The 20692-nt window shown below is 35.1% G+C and overlaps 1 protein-coding gene across 1 annotated transcript in view; it reads right to left on the minus strand.

Annotated features, from left to right (window-relative positions):
* The window catches only part of LOC148941340 (uncharacterized), a 106719-nt gene that overhangs the window by 14949 nt on the left and 71078 nt on the right, over positions 1-20692 (minus strand). The window contains exons 8-13 of the mRNA XM_089104670.1: positions 20457-20684; positions 13468-13634; positions 10395-10639; positions 8550-8697; positions 4811-5025; positions 1164-1463 (exon numbers count right to left, since the gene is read on the minus strand). Of these exons, the coding sequence (XP_088960796.1) occupies positions 1164-1463; positions 4811-5025; positions 8550-8697; positions 10395-10639; positions 13468-13634; positions 20457-20684 (1303 nt within the window). The remainder of the gene's footprint in view (positions 1-1163; positions 1464-4810; positions 5026-8549; positions 8698-10394; positions 10640-13467; positions 13635-20456; positions 20685-20692) is intronic.

Genomic DNA, 20692 nt, shown 5'->3' on the forward strand with positions numbered 1-20692 from the left:
TTGTATTCATTGGCTGCTTTGAAGGTCATCTGAGCTTTTAGTTTGAATGAACATGACAACTGAACTTTGGAAGTGATCCTAGCAAGATCTTCAACTGAAAATATTATTTTTTTTGGATTATATTTTTACTAAAGTAAGTTTGCTTTTCCTTTGCATAGTTCTGGGGTACCAAATTCAGTAATTGACTAGGCAACAGAAACTTACCAAAAAGAACTTTTTCAAAAAAAAGAGTAAAAAGTCCATATTAAAACTTAAGACGATAAAAAATTATGTCGTATAGCGATTCAAACTTAAAACGGAACCTGATAAAAGGTTAATAAATCAATCTTTTTCGAGTCGACAAGAAAAAAAAGTCAATACACCTAGATCTAGAAAATTACAAGAAAAGATTTTTTCTTAAAAAAAAAAACCACGCACACACACAGACATAAACACAGACGTACTTTTCCAGAATTATTTTAAATAAACTAATAGATTAGTTTCTTTAGCCTTTATTTTCCCCTTCTACGATTTTCCCCCTTCCTCAGCCCCCAAAAACACAAAAGGAAGAATTAAAAGAAATACAATATAAAAATAAATCCAATAAGATATTCTACACTATATTTTCTTCTTGTGTTTTGTGATATAGGTAGAATATTCCACAATCCCTTATTTTCTTCGTCCTTTTTATTTGCTTTACTTTCCCTTTAGCTGTTCAATTTCACATGTGGGGAGAATTTTCCACAGGAGATTGTTCAGGCGGAATTTTCTACGGGAGGGGGAATACACCGGACACCGTATTTTATGTCTAAAATTTGCTTCGCCAAGCGAAACCTCGGTCCGAGTATATATATATATATATATATATATATATATATATATATATATATATATATATATATATATATATATATATATATATATATATATACCACTTTTCTCTTCCTTTAAACAATATACATACATGAAAATAACCTCTGTTTTACGAACTACGTAGTACGTACCAAAAAGGAATCTTTCAAGAATTGGAAAAACTTACTTGATTCCGATCCTTCAAAAAACCAATTCTGATTCCCGATCCATAGTCCCAATATGAGTTTATATCTTTTAACAAGGAATTTTATATAATTATATTTATTATTATACAAAATGGAAAAAAAAAACTCAGAAAAACAAAATCAAACCTTCGATTTTTTCGCTTCCAAGAGGCAGAGCTACCTTCACTGGAATTGCTTTCACTTTCTGATGAGCTACTCGAATTTCTGCCCTGCTTTTTCCTCCTTTTCTTCTTGGGAGCTTCGACCTCAGACTCTGAATCAGACCATTCTTGATATGATCTTTTTGCGCTTCGAGCTGATCGACGAAGATTTTTCCTCCGCTCTTTCTTACTCATTTTCTTTTTTCTGCTGTTGCCAAAATCGGACAGATCTGTTATAGATACAGACGCCGAGGAATTTTGTGTCACTTCGCTGCGTGAAGCAGACCTAGAATAAACGAGTTTTATGGAAATGATAATTTCAGATGCCTTTGTTATTCAGAGCGGTTAGAATATAGTGGATTTGCACAACAGGGTGTTGATATGAATCTGCAAAGCCGCAAAAATGTTTAAAATAAAATTTGTCATCAAAAGGAGTCGAACCCATGCCCTCCTATAAACCAAACACAATTTTTTACCACTAAACTGCAATGACCGGACAACCCGTCTGAAATTTACTTTTCATGCATCCAGAAAGATTAAATCTCCTAGTTTTTTTCTAAAATCCTTTAAAACAAAATCAAAAATAATTAGAAAGAGTGCTGGTAGACTGTTATTACAGGAGATTATCATTTCGGCAGCAGAAAGATACCATGGCTCCTTATTTTATTCGTCATATGCAATATTGATTGAACTGCTTGACCTTTTCCGTATTTCTTAACGCGCTGACCTTGAACTTTTGGCCTTTAGCTGACATAAACTAACAACACGAACTTACCATATAGTTTGAGCTGAAATGCCAACAATACCCCGTTTCACCCTCACAATCTTCATCCCTACCAACACAACTCGGCAGCTAAATTGCTATACTAATTGCAAAAAGATACCGTAGCTCCTTTATCCGGGTTTAATTCATAATCTGAACCATTGATTTAATTACTCGAACTTTTCCTTATATCTTGTTATGCCCGACCTTGAAACAGTTCTTGCTACTTTTTATTTATTTTTTTTTTCCTCGAGTTTATGCATCTCCTTGCATTGTTTAATTCATTTTTTCTTCAATATTAACACACTCATGTGAGCGTAAAGCTATTTAACTGAACAACCATTCTACTCTGCTCTATAATGATAGCAACGGTGAAATTCGCAAGGAGATGATGACTATTACTTAATGATAACTGTGTTTCAGCTGTTAAAAAATGAGTTATCCAATATGTATAATTAATTATTACACTTTCCTCTGCTAATAAAATAACTAGTCCGTTTTCTTCGTTTCTGCTGTTTCTCTGCTAATAGAACTGGTTTAATCCAATATTTTTAAATATCCCCTTCCTATTTGACCCAAGTACGTAAAAAATAATTTTGTTTCGCTAGGGCCAACTTAATCAATTTTAAAGCATACTCATTTCACTCATCTTTTAAAACCCAAAGGATTAAAAGAAAAGAAAATTCTACTCTATACCATCAAAACAAAATTGAATCTAATTTGTTATTCTTATACTTCTCAAAATGCACCAAGTCCCGCTATTCAGATATATTTTACATTTTTGTTCTATCAATAATAATAACAATAATAAAAAAATATCTTCTTGGGAGAATCTTGTAAATAATGGCGTAAATGGCAGTCAACAAGTTAGGGTTGACTGCTTTATGTTATTTAAATATAGTCTATGGTAAAGAATAATGGTAATTTCGACCATTTGGCTTGTCTTGACATTTTTCAAACTTTATAATTGTGCTTTTTTTCCCAAAATCATACACTTATTAGTATAGTAATTTTGCCAATAACACTATTTACACTGATATGTTCTTATTATTACAGTTAATAATGCCAAGAAACACAGGCGATAGAAGGCACTGGTTATTTTTTTGACACTAGTGCCAGTTTCCTCTCTTTTAAGTTACCCGTACTCATTGGATAATTCCATACGTTCCTTCTCTCGCCAAACATCTTAATCTTACACCTGACTAAATTCCGAAGACTAAGATCACGAAGATCATTTCGAGGCCTCTCCTTTAACCTGACAGTTGATGAACTATATCAGTTCTATCTTCTCCAACACAGAGAAGAGGTGCTATGCTGATCGACAAAAGTTATTTCTTTGGGAGGGGTCTCTATGGGGAAAACACGTGTACTCAACAACAGAAGACCATCTTTGGAAGACATGTGCTCACAAAATCCAGAAGGGTAGACACCTTTCTCGCCCCGTTCTATGTTTTCCCGCCAAAGCTGGAAGCTGAAATTAACCTGGGAGTGTGGCTTTGGTGAAGAACACATGGCTTTCGTTTTCCAGGCATGGATGGTCATCCAAAGAGCCTTTTGGTCAAATGGACATTATCAGATCGAGACTGATGATCTGAAGGGAGTCAGCAGTTTGATGTATATGATGGACATGTGCTTAGCTTATCTATAACTGTTCCATTTACAAGAGTATCATACAGGTTGTCAATGAGTGAAAAGCTACAATTAGGCAGAAACTGAACAGAGCAGCTTTGCTGATAGCAAGTAAGCTTGTAATAACTAGTCGACATTCGAGGCTTTCAGTAAGGCCTTCTTTATTCATAATACATGTTCTGAACTTCAAGTTCATGTAACTCATCAAGAAGACCAAGTTGGATGGGCTAAGCTGAAGCCCATTGGATGGCTAAATGGTAAATGAGGGCTTGTCAGCTGAAGAAAACGGGCAGACCTCTGAAGATGAAGGCATGGTAGATACTGCAGCTAAGTTCAAGACATATTTCTATGATTTGACAGACTGTTAATATTTGTTTAACCACCGACCTTCTTAGCCGGAAACGAGCATGGTATTCTAGGATGACCACGTACGATTACTCATAAGTGCCCAAGCAGGACTCGAACATGACTATAGACTATTTGCTGGTAAGAATTATTGGTGAATAGTTACCACAAGCTGATTTTGAGTTTTTCTTCTGGAGAGGAATGATCGTGGGTTCACACCATGATATGAAGAAGTAACCGTCTTTCCAAGTAGCATTGGCGACTGTGGTATAGTTCAAGGATGCGTTCATAATTTATTTTTGGAATTTCCAATACACCATTAGGGTATGCAACATGGTTGGTTTTCAGATCACTGATAGAGGCTGCGATTCCTAAGCGAAGAGGTCTTGGACTAATGGTTGGCTTTTGACTTTACGAGCGTACATGAGACACATCTTGGATACAACTGATTTCTCCTTTAGCTGAAATGTATGCTAAAAGTATACCTGTCAACTTCAGCATCTTCATCATCCTCTACCAGAGAGCACTAACTAAACTAGTGCCCTAGTTCAAATAAGGATAAATAGCCTAATGTTCACATATAGTTCAATATTCTAAGATACTTTTAGTTTTTAGTCTTTTATAGATCCACGCCTAAAACTATTATAAAGGCGTAAAAAATTTCCTTTAGGGGAGGAGGGTTGGTTCTTTTTAAAAGGACAACTATGAGCGCAGGTATTTTTTTCCATTTTGCCAGGTTTTTCCTTCAAGTTGCCAAGGGTTTTTTCTTTTATACTTCTTGCAAGAAGGTGGGAGTGGGGGAAGGAGGATCCCATTCATTTGTCAAAGTACCCCCACATGGGGGCTAGTTTCAGAAGAAAAAAAAATTGCAGGATAGAAATAAACAGAGAACTTACTCTCCAGAAACTTCAAAATCATCATCTTTTGCATCATCACTTTCTGAAGTAGCACTGAGGTCTCGAATAGATTTCTTTTTCGGGGTAACCTTCAACATTTCTTTGGTTTTCAGTAGCTTAGATGGTCTTAAATCAACTTCCGATCCAGGATCTGACTTGTCCCCTGACTTTTCTTTTCCTGAGTCAGAAGCTTCACTATCATGTTTTTTATCACCCTGCAAACAACATGTTATTAGCAATACAAATCAAAGTTGAATAAATAGCGACGAAGACTACACTGCCTTTCCACCATAAATAGAAACAACATGGAATTTGTTCTTAAGACAGCGGAACCTCAGCCCTAAATGAATGTTTAAGTTTTTTCAGCTGAAATGAATATTGAATATTTTGAAATATTTTGAATATTTGAATATTCAAAATGTTGAATATTATTTATATTCAATATATTGAGTATTAATTGAATATAATTCAATATATAATATATTGAATATAATTCAATATATTGAATATTTACAGTTGAAATATTTTGAATATTTGAATATTCAAAATGTTGAATATTATATATATATTCAATATATTGAATATTAATTGAATATAATTCAATATATAATATATTGAATGTAATATATTGAATATAATTCAACATATTGAATATTTACAGTTGAAATATTTTGAATATTTCAGCTGAAACAAATATTTCAGGTTGTATTTTAATGCAAGTTTCTTTTATATTTTCATTTGTTTTGCTGAGGACGGCCCTTTGATATAGGGTCGAAATATTCATTTAGGGTTAAGGTTCCACATTCTTTTCGGAGGAGGTGAAAGAGCATTACACTGCAGTAAACTGAAATCACGATGGATAGAATGTACGTTTTTCAAAACGAATCTACTTTGGGCAAGGGGGAATTGGGCATACTGGGGGATTCAGTCGTGTATCCATGTATCCAGACAGGGAAGTCACATTCAAACAAGCTATATTCCCGGGGAATTAAAAGCTAGCATTTCTATTAATAGCTGCAAATAATACTACTGAAAAAAAAAAACTGAAACAAGTACATATTAAAGTTACTAGAATATGCGAAAACCGCAATTTTACAATACTTAACATATAAATAGATAAATACTAATTCATCTCTGACAGATGTAATGAATCCTCAAAATTAACAAGCTAGATTTAATCAGAGACAGATACGTAAGATTCCTCTGAACTTGAGAAAGATAATTCCTCTGAGAAAGAAGAAAAGGAAACAGATTGTCAATTAGAGACTAGGGACGAAACGAGAAAATCTCAAATGCTATCCAGTTCAAAAACATGAAATATTTCTATGTATAAAATATATATTTCAGGCAATCCTCTAAATAAAAAAAGGTGAAAGATTTCATGTCCTGATTTTCCCTGGAGCTTACCGGAATGTACGTCCCCACTTTCCTTCCCCCAGCTCCGGAGTTATGTAATTGAGTGGCCCTAAGACACTGCTTCCGTTCTCGAAGGGTATTAGAATTCATCCCAAAAAGGTTAGGCCAGCCAGAAAATTTACTCTTAAAGCTAGACCTTGTTTCGATGTTTGCCTTTATTTTCCGTTGATTTTACCGACTAACTTTAACGCCTAAATGAAACATGTATTGCTGAAAGGCATATTTCTACGAGAGAAGTTTCTCGTCTTTCGATCATTTTGACACAAAAAAAAACATTTCTGAAACAACACTTTCCAAAACATTGGATAAACAAAAATAATAATAACTAAACGTATGTTTTTTTCCTATTGACTCAGATTAAAAATACTATTAAATATTTTTTCCCTTTTTAGGTTCTTCCTAGTTGCTTTTTCACTAGCTGAGTGTTTTCATCATGTCTTTTTTGTGTCGCTGTTATATATTGACAATTTCTCTAAAATATTTTATGCCTTCTAATTATGGGCTCATGGACTAACGACGCTTCTCCACTGCAGAAGTCCTTAAGTCAATCCTTTAGCAGCAGAGATTGACCTCCCCCCACCGTAATGCCGGAGAATAAATGAATCCACTGTACCACCCTAGGCATGTTCTTATATCTCCCCCATACTTTTTCACTTCTCGAACAAGCTGTTCCAGTATTGTCCCTTGATCAGGCCTTTTCACTCAGTCCCTTAAGAAATATTCATCTGAGAAAATACACCCGAGACTTCCAAACGTTTTGATGAAATGGCATTTCAATTGTCAAATACTGTCTCCTTCAAATTTTGCCAACGATTCCCTACCAGTCTCTCAGGTGATTGGCTCCATTTACACCCTCCTTGTGGTGCTTACTTATAATCTCAAAACTCATGCATTCTCATGCAGCAATAGCCCTTTCCCTATTATTCTTTATAAGAACCCCTCCACTAGACCAGACCCAGATCAAATGTGAACATTCTTTGAAAAAATTGGCCACATTAATACAGTTAATCTCCTATTCTGGATTAAACAATTTTTGTTATAGGACTGAGACCATCAAGGTGGCCCTCTATGAGAAAGCCCTTTCATAAAAATATTACTGATATTGCAATACAATATCAATATACTTCAGTGTTAAGTGACTTGGTCATGCTCTTTCGAAAATTATTTTAGCCTCAGAACCTTTTAAATGCAACCGTTACCCCTTCCCCCTTATCCTCCAAAGCGTGGTCAATGAATCTAGCCCTCGTTGTAAGCCCCTTTCATTGGACCCCCAACAAGCGTTCCTTAAAAATTAACACTAACACACTCAGACAGAATATTTATTTTTACAGAATCAATTTATGGAAACTAAGCCACATTCTAATAATTTTGTGCAATTAGAGCTCCAGGTTTATCGAAACATCAATATCAAAAAGCTTGAAATGAGTTTTTTTTCCAACAGAAGTGACGTTATTATTTCCCGTGCTCACTTTTTTCTTTTACATCGGCAAAACAAGGCATGATGAGACAAATGTTCCATGCCTTTGAAATGTTTCGTGTAAATATCTTTGAAAAGTTTTTCAGCTAAACCTTAAGCAGTAGATTTTCCAGCTACGAAAAACCCCATTTATAGGAAACCACACTGGGACACTAGTGACAATTTCGTTAGTAGTTATCATAATATGTCACAGATGTGAACACAGGCGAAAGAATAAAAACATATTTAAATAAAGTAAAGAGGGATGGGGGATGTGCAGGGGCTAAACAAACGTTATTCGTACGAGGGAGTGTCTTTTAAACATTGAACACTATTGATGGGATTATCAATTAACAACTATAATCATACCCCATATGCAGGAATAGAACATATACAAACATGTGTTATTTTAATACAGTTAAAAGTTTTATCAAGATAGGTCAGATCATTTTAGAACGGGAGAGGAGTGTAACTTTAATCTAAGCTTATGGATTAGACTTGAATAAATAGGTCCTTGCGCCGGCACCATGTAGCCGGGATCGAGGCTCCGTATTCCAAAGCACAGATCAATTCACTGTGCCACCAAATCCACGAATTTCATATTATTTAAGAGAGGCTTTCAAATCCATTTCATGACCTATACTTGTAAAGCCGCCTCCTCCCATGTATGCAGGTATAGGCATATACAGGACCCGTTTAGAAGAGATTAAAAAAATTATTGGTCATTTTTTTTATGATTTTTCCATCAGAAGGGGACGGTGGTATTTGGGCATATCCCATGGAGGAACGAATCTTCCCCTAAATCGAGAAAAGCTAAATCGAGAAAAGCTAAAGCAAAAGCTAAATCGAGAAAAGCTAAATACTAACCAGCTCCTCGTCTGAAGCTTGCGGCGGGTCGGGCTTTCCAGCATCTATTGGTCCAGGTTTTGCATCTTCCCCTATGGCCGTTTTAAATATTTCATCATATTCTTTCATCGAATAGCTACTATGCATAGCGGCTGCTCGCTTACGCGGCCTAAAATAAGAAAAAGCAAATTAGAAGAATTTCCAATAATTCATGCTTTTCTCAACGATGGATTTTTTTTCTGATCACTGGAATAGAAAAAAGAAGAAAAAGAAATGACAGATATAGATTACGTGTTAACACAAATTTTTTTTAATTATTGTATTGCATTAAACAAATTATGCAAATCATTGTTCACGAGCTATCGGCTATCAAAAATAGGATAGCCAAGAGATGAGAAGTGAGAGAGTGAGAGTGAGTGAGAGTGTGAGAGAGAGAGTGAGTGAGTGTGTGAGATTGAGAGTGAGAGAGAGAGAGAGAGAGAGAGAGAGAGAGAGAGAGAGAGAGGGAGAGAGAGAGAGAGAGAGAGGGAGAGAGGGAGGGAGAGAGGGAGAGAGAGAGAGAGGGAGAGAGAGAGGGAGAGAGGGAGAGAGAGAGAGAGAGAGAGAGAGAGAGAGAGATAGAGAGAGAGAGAGAGAGAGAGAGAGAGAGAGAGAGAGAGAGAGAGAGAGAGAGAGAGAGAGAGAGAGAGAGAGAGAGAGAGAGAGAGAGAGAGAGAGAGAGAGAGAGAGAGAGAGAGAGATGAAAGGATTCTTCATTAACAAGTGAAACTATTTATTCAAATTTCCAAGACCTGCGTACTATTGAGCAGAGAAAACAAAGATTCAAAATGTACTTCGACCTGAAAGATTTCAAAAAAAAAAAAAAAAAATCTTTGATTCACTCTATTTTAGAGATCCGCACTGCTAATAATTTTCAGCTTACCACGGCCAGCACAATAATATTAACGTAGTAAACAGCGACGTTTTTCCATATATTTTATTTCCTTATCGTTTAAAATAAATAAGTTAAAAGAAACTGGGAGAAGGCATATTCGCTCATAAATTTTTATTTTAGTGCCCTGATTTAAAGAGAAACCAGGCACTGTGCAGCTTCATAGGCAAAGGTTCAAATTATTTTCTAAATAGCGCATTTAAGAAAATGGCTCCAATGATTTATTTTAGTAGACATCTTGTTGAAGTGAGGATCTTGTGAAAATTCTGCAAAGCCTGATTACTAATCCCTTTATTCTGAACTCAAAACACAGCAAGAAATCAACAAGAAATCTTTCTTGCAACAAAAAAAGATTCAACTTACCCAGTTGACGTTTGCCTACTGTGGTGTTTTGTTCAGTCGTGCATGATTCATTTGTATGTTACTATTTGTGCATCCATTAATTTAATTAACTTCCCTGAACATAAACGGTGGAAATGCTCTTAAAAATTTCCGCGAATGTTAAAGTCCATTTTATAAGGCTGTAATATGGGTTATATCACAACCAAGGAAAATAACACAAAATTTTCAAGTAAGATTAAATTTTAAGTTAATATGTATTCATTTAATATTATATATTTTTAAAATATTTCCAAAAATATATGTCTTTCATAACCATTCTAATAAACAGAATTTATAGTATTTTATGGTTTTTTAAGAGAATTTGCTAAACACATATATGTTAAAATCTTTAAATATATTATTGTGCACTAATAATTTAAGATTTTAATTGATGATGGGACCAAAATTTCAACCCCTTCCCCCGGTGAAAGAATTCACGAATACAAATTAGACCGATTCCTACAAATTTCATTACAACGAACTTTGATCTACCGTTTTATTCTTATATTGGGGGCCTGTGATACAAACCTATACTACTTTCTTAAAAAGCAAACCTGATAGGAACATCGCTTTCCGAACTGGAACTGCTTGAACTATCGCTGCTGTCAGAGTCACTGCTTCCACTAGAGCTCCTTCTTCTCAAGTGTACTTCTCTATCAACTTCTTCAAGCAGCTCTTGTGCAGCACGCTCTGCGGCTCGTTGTTTTTCTAAAGATTCCGCCTTATGGCGTTTCTCATTCTCTATCATTAGTTGATCACAGTCCAGCAAGCTCTGGCGTAGGGAATTGATTAGTCTCAACTAGAACAACAAAATGAAAATTTTATCCTGGACTGTTTTGACTAAACGGAAAAGCAAAATTTTATTAAATTTGGACCCTCACCGTTCCTGAGGCATCGCATGCACAATTTGGACAACCTGGATGCACAGAATATCTTGTTATTTAGTTCAGCATCCCCATCAACATTCCCCGAAAGTTTCCGCTCAACACCATTAGCCACTACTGAGATATTGCAGATACGCTCTTTTGACAAACGGGATGCACTTACCGTCTTGTGATTAAACTCAACCTACCCCTTAATATTTTCTGGAAGTATCAACTATAATAGCCTCAACTGTTCTATTGTTTTTCATGATTCAGTTTGAAACACTGGTGAAACTTTTTGCTCACGAAAACTGACCTTTCACATTTTATAACAACCAAAAAAAAATCATAGAAAATCCTGGTTTTCAGGTATACAGCGGTGGCCGGCGTTTACCCCCCGGAAAATACCCTCCCTGGAAAATAAGGCTTTCCAGATTTTAGAATCTTGTTTGAGTTTTTTTTTTATTTCCGTAGGGGGAAGGAATTTTGGATACTTGGGTATTATGCGGCACTCACTCAAGTTTACGTGTGTAAAACTCAAGAGCAAACCAGTTTTTTCGTTACTTCAGAAACAAATTTGGGCTATAGACTTGCACATTAGGGGCGGGGGGGGGGGGGGGGTGGAAGAGTACAGCGGGTTTGCATGCAAAATGTGTTAGGTACAATTATTCTGCATATTAGATAGATATATAAGTGTATTTTAAAGCCAAATATACAGCCATGAGCACAGTAAAATAACTTAAATGAAAGGCACAAATAACAAAAACTTTGATCATCGATCATCATAAAACACTACATTAACCTAATAATAGTACTTAATACTTGGAAATACAGTCATTGAAAAAAAAAATACTTGGAAAAAACACTTAAATGAAACATTACATTTACTTCATGCTTTTTTTTTTTTTTTTTTTACAAAATTTCCAAATACCTCGCTATTCTAAAGATAAACTGAGGTGACGTACTATTTACGACACCTGGAAGCATCAACAAATTTTTTCCAAACACCTCTTCCCTTATCGTAGAGAGCTCTGGCACCGGCTCAAGCAATGCACCAAATAATCTTCTTTAACTCTGCAAAGCGGATAAGTATACATTCTCCCTGTATCTGTCTTCATTGGAACATTTTTCTTTAGAATATCTTTCAAATCTTGCGCTAATTGGCAGGCAATTAGCCCTGAGCTGCATCCAAAACGTCAAATATCTAGCTGGTAAATTCAGATTACGGTAGAACTCCTGCCCACAAGCCATCTTAACATCTTTATAAGACTTTAATGTTTCTGATTTTTTTTTATCTCCTCACTCCATTTTTGAATCATTTGATTCTCTAGTACTGTCTTAATCTCATTCTCCCAATGTGCATTTATATCCATTGGTCCTCTACCTTCATTCCAAACAAAAGGAAACCCTATTTTGTCTAAAATGTCTTTTATCTTTAGTGTCCATAATCTTTTTTCCCCTGCCAGAGTAAATCTTCACAAGATGCCTTAAGCAACCTGTCACCCGATAAATGGATGACTCTCAACCAAAATTTGATCATTGAGACTAGTCTGTAATTTTTTAGTGGCCAAATACCTAGAAAGAATTGTTTTCTTAATTCAAACTGTCCAAATACTTTACCCCCCCCCCCCCCTTATGTGCAAATACCTAGCCCAAATTATATATTTCCCATATATTCTGTCACTTGTCTTTCTGTCACTTCTCGCGCTAAGCTGAAAAAAAACTAACAAAGAAACCGGTTTGTTCTCGAGTTTTACGCAGCGGAAACTTGAGTGAGTGGCGCATAATACCAAAATTATTTCCCCCTACGGAAATTAAAAAAAAAAAAAAACTCAAATAAAATTCTCAAATTTGGAAAGCCCTTTTTCCACGTCTAAAACCAGATAGACCTAAGATGAAGCCAGGTGACAAAAGATTTTTTCATTTTGATGACCTTGCCACTTAAAATTTACCCACCTAAGAATTCTCCCAAGTCTCCAATAAGACTAAGTATTAATCTTAACGCCTTTAGCCTTCTCGGAGACACATTATCAAACATACAAGATGGGTATATCAAGATTTTGATCGGATGTCTTTCGGGTGAGGGAATCCAAAAGGGGTACGACAACGGAACTGGTTGCCCTCCAATCACTTTTAACTCTTAAAAAGGGCATTAGACTTTCAATTTCCGATCGAATAACTCCTCCAAAGTTTCTACGGCAACTCCTTCCATACGAAGTGGCCTGGGAAAAAAAAAAAAAAATACAGAAGCATTTACGCTGTTGCGCTGATCAATATTAACGCTGAATTAACAATAACGCTGATACTTTCAGAGTTAGCTCGGTTCGTTTTTATTTACTAGTTTTATTTTTCATTTTTATGATATTTAGTAAACTGGGGAAAAAATACAGGACAACTACCGAGATTTTTGCAAAGAACAAAGGAACTTTTTCTTCGCTCTACGATCCAATATCAAAAGAAAGTTTCGAATTTACTCCTCCCACACTACAGCCCGCGGGTTAAGAAAAAAAAGAGAAAAGAAAAGAAAGAGCATTGTTGCTCCGCAAAATCATTGTGGAAAATGGAGCGGCTATTTATTTTGTTTACTCGCCATGGATCAAATAGGAAGAGATATAGCTACTTTAACAGACTAAAAAACGGGCAATTGCCTTTAACTCAACCTGTTCATATATATAAAAAAAAATAAGCTACAGTAAATTTAATCTAGCATTTGCATGTAAAACAATATAAAAAGTCAGAATAAAACAACGAGCTGATTACTTACATGCGAGCATGGAGGGCAATACCAATCACCTTCAGGTATCACCAAAAGGGCAGGTTTAAGGCAAGAGGCGTGCCAACCCGACTCGCACTGGTCGCACAAAAGTATCCACTCGGGGTGATCAGCCTTTCCACATCTCTGACATGGGTTTTCAGTGTCGTCCTCTTCTCCTAGATCAAGAAGAAATTTAATAATGATGATAGGCTACTCTATCTTTATCTCGTCCTCTTTAAAGCTTTTGCTTCATTCAAATTCAAAAAATTGCTCGTAATATTTGCTGAATCAAATATTTATATCGCATTTTACTCAGGAAGAAATTAATTTGTCTAACATAATCGAATATTTTGCTACTCATAATAATACTTATTTTAATTATAATATTATAGTCAAGGCTGTATCCAGGGGAAGAATAGGGGGTTTGACCCCCCCCCCCCCTAAATGTCTGTCCGACTCGTAAAAACGTAATAAAAATAAATATAAACAAATTTGTGATCCGTATTTTATTTTTTGTAGACCCCCGCCCCCTCCCCCCCAGAGAAAAATCCTGGCTACGACCCTGATTATAGTATATTAATGTCAATGCATGGTAATATATGACTTACTGAGTTTTGAAAACATGTTTGCTTTTAAAAAAAGATAGGTAACTTACAGTCTACTAAAACTCAAGAAATATAGTACATTTCAAAGATCAATTGTTGTGAAATTTAAAATTTTACAAATCCTATATTTGCAAATTGATCATGTAATTTGTAATAGCCCCTAGGCAAATATTATCAGTGCTTCGGAGACTCGAACTCCTATAAACAGACTAAAACAAAACCTGCTGGTGGCGATAACGAATTGTCATTAAAAGCAAATAAAAGCGCGTCCAAACATCTGGAATCTGCTTGAACTTGCAAAAATTGATAGGAAATCTGAACAATAGATCAGTAATTCTTACAATAAATTTTACTTTTTTGGTCAAGATTTTTGAATATTTTTAAAGGTTTTTATCTGATAATAGTCATTATGACCTTTTTTTTGTGGCAAAATGAGACATTTCTGTACTTTATTGTTTTTTTTTAATGTGTAAAAAAAATTGCAGGCCAATATTAACCTTCTACTTAAAAGTTACACAAATGTCGGCCTGAGTGTCAATTCAGCCAAAATCGAGCTTCTTGCTTTTGAACCGTTTTTGTCACCTAAAACTTCATCCATTAGGACTCTTTATTTGTTAAGATTGAGAGAAAGAAGGTTTTTCCTGTAAGATTACGAACTTTTTCCTGAATCGAAACCTAAGTATCTAAGAATCAACCATGGCGTCGTTTTGGGAATATCAAAGCTTTTTGTGGTTGACCAAGTTATTTCCAGTCTATGGCTGAGCTATTCAAAGCTGGTAGCCTTGGAGTTTAAATTTAACAAATATACTTTAGCTCATTTGTTCGCTACAGTTGCAAACTCCCGAGTGTGCACTATATTTACCCATTATGGCATTGGCTTACAACACTGACAAGCTTCGTGCTCGTTCCGGTCTGTGTAAGTAACTAAAGTAACTGGGCCTTCCTTTGTATCTACAAAACACATTTTGTTTTGGGGTAAGTACCACCTGGGTGACCCTCTTTTGCTTGCCCCTAAATTAGAAAACGGTCGATAGATAAGCGCTAAATTGTGTCCTTCAACCTGTCTTTGACGTTTCCCCTCGAGGTTTACAACTACTACTATTTTTACTACTACTACCACCAACCTACCGCAGTATCAAGCCGCCTGAGGCCAACACAGCTACACACGCTCCTCCTCCATCCCAATCTATTCAAAGCCTCCCAGGAAGTTCCCATTTCCTTTAAATCTTTCTTTATGACATCCTCTCACCCCAACCGTAGACGACCTGCTTTCCGTTTAGCCGTAGACGGTTGGCCGAAAAAGACAATCTTCGAAAATCTGTCATCATTCATCCGCAGAACGTGCCAAAGCCATCTCAACTTTCCTCTCATTATAGCCCTAGAAAGCGGGATTGAACCGCACTTTTCGTACAGCCTACTATTTGAAATACTGTCAGTCAACCGGGTACAAAGAGCAATTTTTACTGTGGGCGAGCTTTTTCTTCTATCTATTGGAGATAAGATAAGATATATTAAAAAAAATAAAAAAAAAACAAAAATACAAAAATAAAAATAAAAAAAAATAAAAGCAATTTCTCTGGAAAACACCTAGAAAATCGTCCTCCATTTTTCGGAGCACCCATGCTTCAGAACCATACTTGACCACTGTCATCACTGTAGCTTCCAACATTCTAATTTTGGTTTGCACACTTATCTTACTATTCTTCCAAACTTTTTTCAACTGTGAAAAAAAATACCCAGAGCCTTGGCTACTCTACTTTTAACATCTTCACTGAACCCACCGTCTTTACTATTCATACTACCAAAGAAAGTGAAGCTGTCCACCTGATCAATTTTTTCGTTACCCAACGTCATCTTATCATCTTCACTTATTCTGGATGACAATATTTGTGTCTTGAGTTTAATTTTTTATTTCTGTGCTCTGATTAACTTATATTTTGTAAGCGGCTTACAATAGCTCATTATTAATATTATTGGCAAGGATAGTTTTACGAAAAAGCCAAAAGCCAAAAATAAGATCCATACGTGAATTTCAGTGTTATATTTGATGAAAAATAACATTCGGCACTGCCGTCGCTTTATAAAAGAAGGCTGTTATTTAAAACCAAAAAATTAAAGTTTGATTACAATATCCCGGTAAAACGATAAAATAGCCAGAAAAAGATGTTTAGGCATGTAGAATATGGATATGACAGTGCTAGGTAAACTGGAAAGTCAGCCAAAGGCCCATTACGTTAATTATATTTCAATGTAATATATAACATTATATGAATCATAACATAATTTACTGGCATACTAAATTATAATTTAAAACGATTATACATTCATATAACCCTATTATTATATTTTTAAATATTATAATGCATATTATTGTTTTATTGTTAATTATTATGTTATTTTGGTAATTATTGTTATGCATGACGACAATTAATAATGAGTGTGCTAATATTGTAATAGTATAATTAATTTTTATGCCTTTTTAACGCGTGGCTTTCTTGGGGAGCGGGCAGACAAAGATGTTGAATCCTTTTGAGACAATTTTAGGGTTGCAATACCTAAGGGGTCTGTAATCCCAGACTAAAATTCTTCTTGTAGATTAATATCCACTTGGCCAGGGAATAACGGTTTTAACTTCAAGTGGTCAAGAAACAAATTGTTATTGTTCTTTTTCATGGTCCCATTTTCCGGCGAACCAACACTTTTCACTTTTTTTGCATATCAAGGACTTTCAGATAAAAGTTCCAAGTCAGTCGAGAAAAACCTTTTCTGGCTTCAGTTTTTTGAGACAAGGGCCGCACCCCCAAACTAGCATTTTGCAAACTGTGGCTCCTTTATCCCAGGAACTAGGACCCGTAAGTTTCAGTCCATTCTGGGAGTAAGATTGAAGCTGATCAAAAAGTTTTTTGGTCCTTCGCCAGGCTCGGTTTCCGGGGGGACTTTTTTTCCTTCTCCACTGGGACCTTATACGCAAGAACTTAAGATATAAGTTTCGAGCAAACTGGAGAAACATTTTTGACTCATTCTTGGGCTCCATTTCTGAGGGCCCGTTCCCCCAAATAATATTGTTTTCGTATATTAGGTTCCTCCAGGCGCAAGGACTAATGGCAATAAGTTTAAATCGTGCAAGGATACGTCTTCCTTACAACACTTGTTTGTTGCGACTTCAAAAAAGGAAGTATTTACTTCCCTGCTTGGATTTTTTTTTCTAAAATTAAAACTACCCAGCATTTTTCATAGCGATTCATGTTTTATTTTTGTCAAAAAGTTGTCACAAACATGTCACTTTTTCGTAGATCAGGGTAATCAGTCTGTAATAATTCTCAAATATCATACAGTACTTTTTAAAATATTTACATTTTCTCATAACTATTAAAAATGATTATAAAACAACCTACAATAAACTCACTCTAATTTATTTATAAGCCATTACTGCGTTGATATTTTTTCCAACCAAATAACAGTCTGACATTGAAGAAAGTGACCCATAAAAGAAAAAAATGACTTTACAAATAATAAAATGTTTACCAGCTATTCTTGTTCATATAGGCTTTTTCTAATGAAGCTAGTAGCCTTTACTGGCACAATAAAGATTATAGACTGAAGTAGCTCCAGTGAAAACACTGGGAAATTTATCAGAAGAAGATATACATTGAAGTAGGATTAAAACAGAATTAAAAATATAGGAGCCAGACAATAAACATTATTCGGGTGCTTAAATGAAATACTTTCTTTTAAGCAATTAAATATTAAACGCATTTGGGAAAAAGTGTTTTCCTAATACTAAATACACTTTGAAAAAAAAAAACGTATTAAAAAAAAATATACATTTTAGTAATTTAGTGGTTTATGGTTGTAGAAATACTTCAACCACTTACTCCAGAAAATTGTAATATTTCTATTCAAATTTGCTCCAACCATTTTCCTGTGATCAAACTACTGACACGCCGCACCGGGGCGAAAAGGGTTGTAACTTCGACAGTTTTCGACGCTTCAATTACAGTTATTTTTTTTCTTTTTTTACAGGGACAGACAACAAGTCTTTCGTCCAACTTTATAGCAGCTGGGATCGAAGCCAGATCAATCTACTGCGCTATCACAGGTTAAATTGATATACCTAATTCAAATAAACCAATTTTACGCCAGTATTACATAGAAATAATTAAAACAGTATTACTAGAGGCACCTGTTAATGTAATTAGATTGCAGCTATAGTTAATAACTCATAATGTATGTGTCTTATTAAAGATTCCATAAACATGTCATTCTGGACGAACAACTTAAACCAGGCTACTTTTGAATTTGTACTGCAATATTGATACAAATTTGATCAATCGGGCCAGTTTTATTTTGTTTTATTTTTGGCTATATGCCAAAATAATAATAATAATACTTTTATTTTCCCTCAGGATACACTATGAGGAGTACATTCAAAATAAATATAAAATATAAAGACACAATTTACAATTACTAAGACCAGAACTACTAACAAACACGACCATCTACGTCAATCGATTAGCATATTAGATTTTTTCAAAAAACGGGAAAAAATTTCTATATTTTAGATAATTTTGAGCCTTTTGAACTAAAAGTTCATACTTACTCTTTATTACATCAAATGGGTTCTTTATTCCATACATAAATTTTAAAGAAGTATTACGAGCACTTTGCGGAAAACCTAGTAGAAATTTAAGATATCTAAAATACGCAACTTTAATTTGAGATGAAGCAGAAGATGGAAAAGTTTTCAAAATCACCGCAGGAAAGCTAATCAAAGGTAAAACCGTCGACTGATACCGTCTAGCTAATATACCCCTTCTCATATTACCCCGCAGATGAACGAGGGATCCGAACGTCTTTATCTTAATTTCCAGATGGCTTATTATTAAAAGAGGTGATAGTCTTTTTACAGAAGAATATAGGACACCTAGGACACTCTATCCCTTCTCATATTGCCCCGCAGACGAACGAGGGAACCGAACGTCTTTATCTTAATTTCCAGATGGCTTATTATTAAAAGAGGTGATAGTCTTTACAGAAGAATATAGGACACTCTATCCCTTCTCATATTGCCCCGCAGATGAACGAGGAAACCGAACGTCTTTATCTTAATTTCCAGATGGCTTATTATTAAAAGAGGTGATAGTCTTTACAGAAGAATATAGGACACCTAGGACACTCTATCCCTTCTCATATTGCCCCGCAGACGAACGAGGAAACCGAACGTCTTTCTTATCTTAATTTCCAGATGGCTTATTATTAAAAGAGGTGATAGTCTTTACAGAAGAATATAGGACACCTAGGTATATCACCGAGTCCAAAGCATGGAAAATCCGATCATTACCGCAATGAAGAGGAGAGCCAAGAGGGTCATTAATCACAAAATACTGGCATTTCGCAAGGTTAATTTCTAGACCTTATTTCTTCAACTCATTAACTAAAATCTTAAAATTTTCAATCAACACAGTCTTCGACCGACTAAGTATAATGATGCGATCAGCATAAACCAAATAACTAATATAAACTGCTAAGTAAAATAGAGAGGTTTTTAATGAAGCAAAATCATCTTTTAGACACAAATTGAAAATAGACGACGATAATATCCCCTCCTGTCTAACCCCCCTCCTAACTGCTACTTCATCAGCAGAAATTATAGATCCCGAGGCAACGCGAACTTTAAGGTCAGAATACCACGAACGAAAAACATTGACCAGGTTATGTGGTAAACCATATTTTAGTAAGCTAAGTAGAGCAGATGCATGAGAAAGATTATCGAAAGCTCCTTTAATATCTATTAATAAACAATATAACGGGTCTGCTTTAAGCCAAGAAGAACTTGTAATTTGAAAAAAAAAGTAGTATGTGCATGATCAAAACCCGTATTCCTAGTGAACCCTAATTGATTCGAACCAAAATCAAGAGAAACAAAAAGACATTTAACACTAAGTTCAAACTTCTTACTTAATTGAGAGCTCTTATTAATAGGACGAGAAGAATCGCATATCTGGTACTTGCTTTTTCCATGCTTTGGAACCGGCGTAATTATCCCTGTTTTAAAAGAAGTTGGCACTTGCCCAAACAAAAGAATCAGATGAAAAAAACACAAAAGCTTAGAGAGATTTTATTTGAACCAGCTCTTTTCCTATTTTTTAAAGTTCTCCACATTGACTGCTGATCATTATTAACCTTTTTATTATCAAATTTGTTTCTATTCGGCTATTTGATTAGAATTTTGGCTAATTTGTTTCTTTTGGCTAAATCTAGCTAAATTCTAGCTCTCCTTAATGACTCGTGATAAATTTATTTCAGACGTAGAAGTTAAATCATGTAATTAATAAACACGATTAAAATATGATTAACTCGAATATATCCAGCGCATTCAAAAAAGTATACTACCACTTGTATCCTTTCCAAAATCTTCAACAGTTCTCGTGAATCTCTTGTCATCACTATCTTTCAGCCTCTCAATATCTGAGTCACAAGAGAATTCATGGTCTGATTGAAAGAGTAGTTCATACGCTTGTTCTTGTTCCAAATTATCAATTTCTTCACTGAAACCAGAGCTCGATCCAGAATGATGACGAGTTTTCTTCTTTTTCTTCTCTTCCTTCACATGTTTTGCAGCTGAAAAA

Source organism: Artemia sp. Qi Xiang Cuo, chromosome 18 (genome assembly GCF_049724085.1).
Source record: "Artemia sp. Qi Xiang Cuo chromosome 18, ASM4972408v1, whole genome shotgun sequence".
Taxonomy (NCBI): domain Eukaryota; kingdom Metazoa; phylum Arthropoda; class Branchiopoda; order Anostraca; family Artemiidae; genus Artemia; species Artemia sp. Qi Xiang Cuo.